The sequence below is a fragment of the Mus caroli genome, chromosome 5 (assembly GCF_900094665.2).
Source record: "Mus caroli chromosome 5, CAROLI_EIJ_v1.1, whole genome shotgun sequence".
Classification (NCBI taxonomy): domain Eukaryota; kingdom Metazoa; phylum Chordata; class Mammalia; order Rodentia; family Muridae; genus Mus; species Mus caroli.
Window position 1 is genome coordinate 85,137,453 of NC_034574.1, and position 10,685 is coordinate 85,148,137.

The 10,685-nt window shown below is 39.9% G+C and overlaps 1 protein-coding gene across 4 annotated transcripts in view; it reads right to left on the reverse strand.

Annotated features, from left to right (window-relative positions):
• The window catches only part of Cdkl2 (cyclin dependent kinase like 2), a 34,045-nt gene extending 23,883 nt beyond the window's left edge, over positions 1 to 10,162 (reverse strand). For 2 of the 4 annotated variants that reach the window (XM_021163245.2, XM_021163243.2), the window contains exons 1-6: positions 9,923 to 10,162; positions 6,549 to 6,747; positions 4,488 to 4,682; positions 2,715 to 2,893; positions 2,261 to 2,373; positions 237 to 382 (exon numbers count right to left, since the gene is read on the reverse strand). In XM_021163245.2, coding sequence (XP_021018904.1) covers positions 237 to 382; positions 2,261 to 2,373; positions 2,715 to 2,893; positions 4,488 to 4,682; positions 6,549 to 6,716 — 801 coding nt within the window. In that variant the 5' untranslated portion in view covers positions 6,717 to 6,747; positions 9,923 to 10,162. Of the gene's footprint in view, positions 1 to 236; positions 383 to 2,260; positions 2,374 to 2,714; positions 2,894 to 4,487; positions 4,683 to 6,548; positions 6,748 to 9,306; positions 9,819 to 9,922 lie in introns of those variants that run through there. The other 2 variants (XM_021163247.2, XM_021163244.2) reach the window with 1 other exon arrangement.
• Between the last annotated feature and the right edge of the window lie 523 nt (positions 10,163 to 10,685).

Sequence of the window (10,685 nt, forward strand, 5' to 3'; positions counted from 1 at the left end):
CAACCATCTGTAATGAGATCTGACACCCTCTTCTGGTGTGTCTGAAGACAGCAACAGTGTAGTTACATATAATAAATAAATATTTTCTAAAAAAATAAAAAAAGATCAAATAGGAAAGCCGGGAGGAAGGGAGAGATAGAGACAGAGAGAGAGAGAGAAAGAGAGTGGAGACATACATGAACCACTCTCTCTACTATGGAAATTCCCTACCACACAGAAGGAAAAGGTACAATTACCTTTGCTAAACTGATCACAACTTCAGGGAGCTTAGGATAACGGCTCTCCAGAGGTTCTGCTTCTGCATCTTTGACCTCAGGCAACCTTACTCCAGCAAACACAGGATTTTTATAAAATAGCTCCTGGTGTCTTGGAATTAAATTACCTAGGAGGAAAACAGGCATGCACATTCGTTAGTACAGATGACAGAAACAGTGGAGCCAGGCTGCGGAGCGTAAGTCTCTCAGCAAGGTCAACCTAAGGAAGACAAACCTGCTAGCACAGGGGCACTTGGAAGTCTTCATAGTATCTTGACACAAGAACAATGAAATGAACACTGACTTTTGAAACATATTCATCTAAAAACTTAAATGTAGCTATAAGCAGAATTAATGGTGAAGACATGGCAGGTAAAAAATATCTTGTGCCACTCTAGATGAAGTAGTACAGCCTCCAACAGTGAAATGTACCATCCTGCCCCAAAATAAAGAATTTATAGGTACATGGTCATGGGCTATTGTAGGCAAATCACTTCTTCCCTCTAAGAATTTAATTTTTGTTAAACAGATTGTGTCCCTATATCTAAGTTTAGACTTGAGCATTTAAACCTTTATCTCAATGTTAATACCTACTATATCATGAGCTGTATAGATAAAAAAAAAGTTGTTTTATAAACCCTTTATTAGACTAGAACTATAAATACTATATAAATGTAATATATGAAATAGTGAAAAGATTAATGTATGCATTCAGTACAGATGAAACCCCTCTGTTCTTTCTCCCTCTTCCCTATGATACAACAGTCATATAAAAATTCTACTGTAAGAAATCATATAATACTTCATAAATTCTTAATCCCAAAATTTTACATTATTCCAACTGTCTTCCTATTTTTCCATTTTAAAATCTACCTTAGAATATGAATTATATATTCTAACAAATGTAAGCCTCAGAGTCTAGCTTTAGAATTTCATCCAAAAATTTCACTAAGGACAAAAAGCAAAGTCTAGGAAGCAAGGCATGGTGATGTGCATCGTGGTCACAGGCATGGTGAACACATCTGTAGTCACAGGCATGATGATGACATCTGTGGTGGCAAACTTTGGGAGGCTGATGCAATAAAGGCTTAGGCAGAAGGATGGAGACTTTGAGGACACCCTGTGCTTCACAGTCAGACCCTGTCTCAGAAAACAGAAAAAACAAACCCTAAAATTTAAATGCAAGGCAACAGTAAGCTATCTCCTTTTTTTTTTTTTTAGGGTTTATTTACTTGTATTATATGTAAGTACACTGTTGCTGTCTTCAGACACTCCAGAAGACGGAGTCAGATCTCATTATGGATGGTTGTGAGCCACCATGTAGTTGCTGGGATTTGAACTTTGGACCTTCCCTTCCGAAGAGCAGTCGGGTGCTCTTACCCACTGAGCCATCTCACCAGCCCAGTAAGCTATCTCCTAAGTCTCTGTTTCTTTCATCTTATCCTGGAGATGAAGCTAAGGATGAAGAGGACAGCTGGGTCTCACCAAATGCTCACTGACTCCGGGGTAAAGTGATGAGGACATCTTGGCTGCTGAGGGCTGGGAATGAGAATGTTCAGAACCAGGCTCGGGGCTACTAGGATTTTTTGAGTTATTCTGAGTTTTCCTGCACTGTATTGTTATAATTTTTGTAACATTTTAAAATCAGAAGTGACTTTGAGCAACCTCGAGGTAGTTGATTGCATGCTAATATAATCTTTGTTAATATAGTTTTTACATTTTCCTGCTGATTGATTTGTGATTCTACTTATCTTCAGCAACCACCTCCTTCTCTCTTACACTGATCAGCCTTGCTAGAGGGTCAGTGTGTGTGTGTGTGTGTGTATAGCATGTGTGCATGTATACATGTGTATGTGTGTAGTGTGTGCATATGTGTATGTGTTTGCAATTTGCTCCATACCTTCACCTAAAATAAGTATTATCTTTAATTTATGAACAAATTAAAAAAAATAGAAACACACAAAGAAAAAAACTGAAAACTTTAAAGCACAGATGTATAATCTTACCTAAACATGTCATAATATGATGTAGCTGATCAATATCAGATTCTCCTGGAAACAGTGGCTGCCCCATAAGCATTTCAATGACCAGACAACCAATGGCCCAGATATCCACAGCCCTGCGAACAAAGTTACATGATGACTGCGTCCTCTATGGCACCTCACTCGGTTGTTATTTGTGGTTTTGAAAGGCATGCTAGTGAGTCTTGTCACTTCTAGCCTTCTATTTTAATAAGTGAGATTTCCAGAAACTTCAACCTTGTGATATTAAAGGAGAAAGATTATGAAAAATCCTTACAGAAAGTGTAAACTTTTTAAAGAGTTTTCAAGGAGAAAGCACTGGGGATCATTATGACTCATTTAGTAACACTGAGCCCTGGCCTTCCTCTCACTGTGAAGCAGGTCATTTATTACAAACACATCCCACTTTCAAAGAGCCGGCGTCACTCCTGCCGCTTACTTGCCATACTTGACATCACCGACCAGCAGTTCTGGAGCTCTGTACCACCGGGTGGCCACGTAGTCAGTGTAAACCTCCCCTGGAGCCGCCAGGGTCCGTGCAAATCCAAAGTCACATAATTTTACAACGCCAGACTGGGAGACTAATATATTCTCAGGCTTTATATCTCTGTGTATGATCTAAGACCAAAAAATCCATAGAACATAAGATGTTAAATAAGAAATAATTTATTGGTGTACTTGCCACAAGCAGTAACAGAATACAACACACAGAAAGTTGTTCCAGGCTCAGAGCGCTGGGACCTAGTGGGACCAAAGAGAACATGCATGTCTCAAGCAGCTGTTAAACTAGCCAACAGATCAACTTTCAGGCAACCACTACTGTCAAGACTAAGAAATAAACTGTTGAAAACTCATGGAAGAGATAAGCTTTGTGATTGGTCTTAATACACTACTACATTAGCAAACACTTGACCATGCAAATCAGCACGTTTTAATGAAAACAACTTGACCAAAAATCTGTCCTGGAATTTTGAGATCCATTAAAACAAGTTTAACTAGAGAAAAAACAAAATCAAACATACTGCATAGATACAGAAATGCTCTGAACACAAAAGCAGTCAATATTAAAACCTCACACCTTGAAGGCAGTGTATAGTTAAATGTGAGCTAATCATTCATAAGGTATAAAAAAATAAAGGGAAAGAGAAGCATACATATGCAGAATACATTAGAATGATTTATTAAGCTAGCATTCAATTTCCTGAGTTTGATTAATGTTAGTTTTCATGATAAAAATAATGTCAAATTGGATTTCTCTAACATCAATTTTCTGAGACTGGATCATTGTTTCAGGGGCCTCACAAAGAGAGCCAATGTTCCCTTAGGCTTGAACTAAACTAAATGTCTCTATGGAATAATTTATATATGTACACACAGATATAGTCACCTGTGTATACAGGTAGTTTTGGGCCACCTGATATTAGTGCTGGGAATAAAAAATAATCGGTGAACAAATATTTAAGTCTAGTTTATAAGTGAGGTATTTAGTGTTGTAGTATTCAGGGGCAAAGGAGCTAGAGAGCTGGCTCAGTGGGTAAGGGCACTTGCCTCAAAGCATAAAAACCTAAGTCCAATCCCCAGGACTTACATGGCAGAAGAGAACTGACTCCGGCACATTACATTTCGACATGTGCGCTGTGACCTGTACACACACAGTCAATCAACTGGGGTCCAAAAAGTACACTGATGTCTACAACTTACTTCAAAATATGTAAGTATTAGAAATTAATAAATTAGCAGGTAAATATAGATTATAAAACGTAGTGTCCAGTATACATACTTATTAAGCAAAAACAAGAAACTTGCCGGGTGCACGCCTTTAATCGCAGCATTTGGGAGGCAGAGGCAGGCAGATTTCTGAGTTCGAGGCCAGCCTGGTCTACAGAGTGAGTTCCAGGACAGCCAGGGCTACACAGAGAAACCCTGTCTCAAAAAACCAAAAACAAAACAAAACAAAAAAAACCCAAGAAACTCTTAAATGTATAATACAGCTAAGGAGAATAGGGAGTCCACTGTGTACCCTTCAACTTTCCAGTAGAGCCTAACTGATTTTTGGAATACATATATATGACATGTGAAAATTAGCAATACCAAATTTAATTCCTTATGTTACTGGTTCAAACTTAAAATAACTATCTCATTAAACTAGGTCACAGCTTAGCTTATTACACAGCAAAGGATTGGCAAAATAAGCATCATACCTAATACTTACATTGTGACTGTGGCAAAATCCAATTCCATTAATAATCTGAAACAAATATTTTTGAACTACTTGATAGTCTAGTCCATTTGGAAAGAGTTTCAAGTCATCAAGAATCGTGTGGTCAACAAATTCAAAGACTAGGTACCAACGCTTTTTTTTCTTACATACTTCCAACAAATTCACCAAATTTTCATGCCGCAGTTGCTGTTATTAAAAATATATGTAAAATAATTTTAGATCAAGTTATGAGTAATTAGCTATCACTTGAAAGATATCAGTAAAAGAAAAACATATAAATTAAATGCATAAACAATATTCATTATAAAAGTATGTTCAAGTTCTAAAATAACAGTCAAAAGAGCATACTGTTCCTTCTCCTCTCAGAGAACATAATAAAGTCACTTCTTTAAAAAAAAATCACAAGAACAGAACAGCTCTCAGAACTAACAAGGAAAGGCAGGCTGAGGAACAGCCACACAGAGGCACTTGCTAAAAGAATCTATCAGACAAAATAAACAACTTTATTAGAAAAAAGACCTCAAAAAATACAAATTCAGAGAAATGGAGACTAACAGAATTCAACCCTATAGTCAGCCCCAGGATATAAAGAAATGATCACAAACCATAGTGGATTTCTGTTACTCCCAGTGAAATTCTGTCTTCTTCCCTAACTGTACCTTTTACTAACAGATGCTCCAAAAGTACCACATTACCATAAAATTAAACGTATTCAAGGGGCTGAGGGTGCAGCTCAGAAACAGAACTTGCCTAGTGTGATCGAGGCCCTGGGTTCATTTAGCATGAAAGAGGAAGAAGAAAAGAAGGGAGGAAGGACACACAGAAGGGGATGATTATCCCAAAGTCTGTTCAACAACGCTATATATATATGAAAGGAGTTAAGACAAACGGCAGGTTGACACTCCCCAAATATAAATAAAACAACATTGCCACCTGTAAAAAGGAGGACATCACAAGAGCATGTGATCCAGCACCTGTGTTTAATCAAATTGTATTTAAGTAAAAAAGTGGGACAATTTTGAACATGGGAAATTTATCGGTTTCATATAGGGACAAACCCTATTGAAATATGGGCATCATGGCTGTGGAACACCAAGTGCACATTTTATTAATTTTTATTTTTGAGACAGTCTTTCTATTACATAGGTCTGGCTATCCTGGGACCAGGATATTACCTGGTCATAGACCAGGCTGGCCTCAAACTAAGAGAACTCCATCTGCCTCTGCCTCTGGAATGCTGGGATTAAAAGCATAAGCTACTATACCTGGCTATAAATATTCATTTTTAAAAGTGCATTAAGACAGACAGCTAACGTCTCATGGGAACATTGAGAGACAGCAGAACAATGGAATCAAATTCTGAACATCCTGTAATGAACTCAAATAATTTTGTTTTCTGTGGATATAGTCCTTTTTTTTAAGATTTATTTTATTTATATGAGTACACTGTAGCTGTCTTCAGATACACCAGAAAGAAGGCACCAGATCCCATTACAGATGGTTGTGAGCCACCATGTGGTTGCTGGGAATTGAACTCAGAACCTCTGGAAGAGCAGCTGGTGCTCTTAACTGCTAGGCCATCTCTCCAGCCCCTGGATTTTCTTATAATGAAACAAATGTAAAAACACAGGGCTAGGGAAACAGCTTAGCAGCAAAGCACGAGATCTGAGTTCAAAGCCCCAGAACCTACAGAAAAAGCCAGGTCTAAGATCATGTGCTGCGGAGGGGAGGGCATCAAGATTGGGCTCACTGGCAAGCCAGTCTACTCCACTTGGCAAGTTCCTGGGTGGCCAGCACCTGAGTAGTAACACTAAGTTTGTCCTCTGGCCTCCATATATACATACACATGTGCACCCCTATCTGCACAAGAGTGCACATGTGTGGGCACACATACACTACACACATTCACACACATATACTGTCACAGACTCACAAACATACACTTACACACAGTCACACACGTGCGCACACACACCACAGTGATGTTTTCCTTCAAATGTAACAGTCTTGAACAAGAAGCAACTTCCTTTTCTGCTCAATGCACGCTCTTACCTTTAGTAATTTGATCTCTCGCATTGCAATCTTCTTAACCATTTTATCATCGTCACTTTCTAAGAACTTCTTAATGGCCACAATTCTTCCACTGTCTTTGTTCCTACACTTCATCACCATTCCGTAACTCCCCTCTCCAACCAATCCTAGGTTCTCATACTTCTCCATTTTGCTTTAAAACCAGTAGGAATTTTTCTTGCTGTGGAAACCAAAGCATGGCATTAAGAGTGCTGAGGACATCCGTTCCCTCCAATCTTTGAGACTGTTTCCCTTGTCACAGCGATCACTGCATTCACAGTGATCAATGATGACACAATGTCTTACCATTCCCACATGCTTTCAAAATGTGTATACAATTTAAAAATAGACAATGCGCTAGGCGGTGGTAGTGCACACCTTTAATCCCAGCACTAGGGAGGCAGAGACAGAGGAGGCAGAGGAGACAGAGGCAGAGGCAGAGGCAGGAAGATCTCTGTGAGTTCCAGGCCAGTCTGGTCTATGGAGCTAGTTCCAAGACAGCCAGAGCTACACAGAGAAAACCTATCTCAAAAAAACAAACCAACCAAACAGAAAAGCATGTACTGCTCTTCCAGTGGACCTGGGTTTGCTTCCCAACACCCCTATAGTGGACCACAGTCATCTGTCAGGGGACCCAACATCCACTTCTGGGCACATGCATCAGGCACTTGCATGTATATGGTACACACAGATATATGTACAGGATACACTCATACAAATGAAGTAAAAATTAAGCAAATCTGCCAGGCATGGTGGCACATCCTAGCATCCAGGAGGCAGAGGCAGGCATATTTCTGTGAGCTTGAGGCCAGCCTGCTCTACATAGTGAGTTGAGGGACAGCTGCAGCTATGTAGAGAGAACCTGTCATGAACACAAAACAAAACTAACTAAATAAATAAATAAGCCTTAGAAAAAGTTTATACAAGATTCAAAATATCCAAGTTGGAAGTCTTTATGCACTTTCAACTTAATTGTAAAAATTATTACAGCATAACCACTGAATTAATACTGAACTTTTGATAAATTTTCTCATCATACTAATTATTATTTTAAACTTGAGTCACTTAAATTTTATAGATATACAGGATTCTTTCACATCTGGATATAAAGTGTTTTCTGAATAAAGTCTATCATAAATGGAATCTTATTTTATCAATAATTGACAAATTCCAGCAACCAGCTTTTTATATTATATATTTTAATAAAGAAAAAATCATTATTTGGGGGCTGGGAATGTGACTAGTGGTAGAGTGTATGCTTAGCACGGGTATGAAGCCCCTGGGTTTGAATCCTAGACACACATACACACACACATACACACACACTTGTCCATCATGCTCAGCATAAATTTTATTTATTTTTTTAAATCTGACTTTTGAATTTAAATTCCAGCAGCCGTGAATAAAAAAATATTGCTCTAGATACTGATTTGGTTTCAACACGGGCTGGGGAAGACTTAAACTTTAGGTATATTTGTATTTTAAAATATAAATATTAGATGATTATATTCAAATGATGACTCACAGTTGAATTTTTAAGAGCCTGATCATACCAAAACAAAACAAACAAACAAAAAACCCAAAACAAAACAAAAACAAAAACCTTATCACAAACTCTTGGAAGGAAAATACTTCTTTCCACTTAATATTAATTGCATATGATATTGATATAGAGCTAACTTACCCAGACTATAAAAAGTGGTGATGTTTTAGTGGCTTCTAGTATATTCATAGCAAAGGGGGAAAACCAACCAAACAAACAAACAAAAAAAAACATTGACTTTTTATTCTAAAAAATTATGATAATCCAAAGTATATATTACATTTTCAACACTTGACACCTAAGTGTGTGTGTGTATGTGTGTGTGTGTGTTAACCCAGGGCCTCCAATAGGCTAAGCAGGTGTTCTTTCTACCACTGAAATATACCATCCAGCAGCCATTATTTGCACAGTGTAAATGGAGATGAACACAGAAGAGAGAAGATGGAGAGAATGAAAAGAATCCTAATTAACATCAAATTCAAAGCTCTTCACTATCTTATTACCACGTTGGGTTTTAGATTCTACTAAAAACTATTTACAGTGTCATAGGCACTGATTTCCCATATAGTTCACATTTTAACTTCTTTTTACCTTTAATTACTTTTTTAATAAAAAAGTTTACATTTGGAAAAATCTTCAGTGTGATGCTAACTGGCTTAGTTTTAACCTTCCCTTAACTATACATTGTAAAGGAGTAAGCTTTAGGCTCATGAAAATAATACAAATAGCTGGAATCTATAGCCTAGATCGTTTTTAAACATACTGTAATTGGCATCCTAGATATTTAAAGATGCAAAATGAACCAAATAAAAATGACCTTAATTATGTCTACAAAGTTCTGAAACATATTATAACCTAGTATTATACAAGTGAACTAATCCAAATTTATTTTCCCAACCATGTGGACACACTACATAGAGCACACCTACTTGTTTAAGTGGGACTGTCTAAAATACCTTAAGAATATCATGGCCTAAAATACGCCTTGTTTCCTCAGTAACTTATAACCCATCAGTTTCTTGCCTTCTCACTCTTAAATCTACGGGTAGCACGTGGCATACAAAAAAGAAGTCTAGGATATGTGCCATACAAGCATACTGTTCAAATACTACCAATGTTCTTTGGTTAAAATCAAACTGAAATTTCTTATACATAAAAGAACGAAATAACTGGGTTTTTAAAAAGTATTATACTTACTATTTCTTCCAAACCCTTCACATGGAAAGAGCCAAAGGTTTTCAACTTGGAAACAAATTTAAGGTGATATGCATCTCGCTAGCAGATCTAAAAAGATGCTGACTAGCTAGCACACTAGCAATCCCAGTATTGGGATTTCCTCTGCGGACGCAATTACTGGTCCTAGGTGAAGCAGGCAGGGAGGCAGATTGGCTTCTGCCCTCCGCAAGCTCACACTTCCGAGGACTGCGGGCCGCATGCTGCCGTCGTCAAGGCAACGACCTCACTCGGTCCCCAGCCATAGGCAGTCTCCAGAGAGAGAGAGAGGAAGGGCCCGAGTCAGAATGCGTCCGCGGCAGGCAAAGACACAAGCACCTGTCAAGGACAACAGCTGCAGAGAAACGAATTGGGGAAAACAGAGCACCGCCGGCCGAAAGCCCTCGGGTCGCTCAGCTCAGGGAAGCGGCACCTCGCCAAGTAGCCCTAGGCTAAGGCGTTGGCCACCCTAGCTGCAAGGGGCGGCTCTCACCCGCCGGGTCCCGCCCCGCCTACGGCGGAGCCTCCCTGATCCTGATTGGCTGAGGCCTGTCGTCAGGCGTTGTGATTGGCTCTGTGCCACCCCGCCCCGCCCCTTCACCTGGAGCACGCAGGTTCGCTCAGCTGACGGCCTCGTCCCCACACCTACGGTCTTAAGTTTGTAGGGACCTTTCTGCCGGCGCCAGGAGACCTCTGCTCTCAGGGGACCGCAGGTTGCCCCAGTGGCCACGAGGAGAGCCAAGGTGACGGTTCGCTGGGACTGAGGAGACCATGAGATTTCCCAGCTTGCCCGCCCGCGGCGCAGCGGGGCGCTGCGGGGCGCGGGCCCCACCCGGGGAGGTTCCGCCCAGCCTCGATTCCTCGCTTCCTTTCGGTTCCGGGCGATGGACCGGAAGAGCCCAGTAGTTTATTTAGCCGAAATTGGTGGGATGAGATCTGTTGACAGACCTGACAGGAATAAGGACCCTGGGACGCCAGCCTGGTAGGGAAAGGTTTGGGGTAGAGCCCAGATTGGACGTGAAAGCAAGAGAGGTAGGTGCTGACTGCTAGCGGCGCAAGCTGGAGCTTAAAACTTGCCTTCTGCTTGAAGACTAGATTAGCCACGACAGGGCAAGATCGGAAGACCATTACCAAGCATATGCTGACGTCTTACAGAAGCCGCGAAATTCGTTCTCCCTCGTTATTAAGGGACCGAGATTGTAAGGCCAAATAGTTTTACTTGTATTCATCAATAGCCACACAATTTGTACTCAAATGTTTTTTTTTTTAAATAGCTCGATCCAGAAAAGTATCCTTGATAACAGACACGTATATGCCTAGCCAGCACCCAGGGGTTATTCTTGCATAGTAAGGTGTAAGAGCAA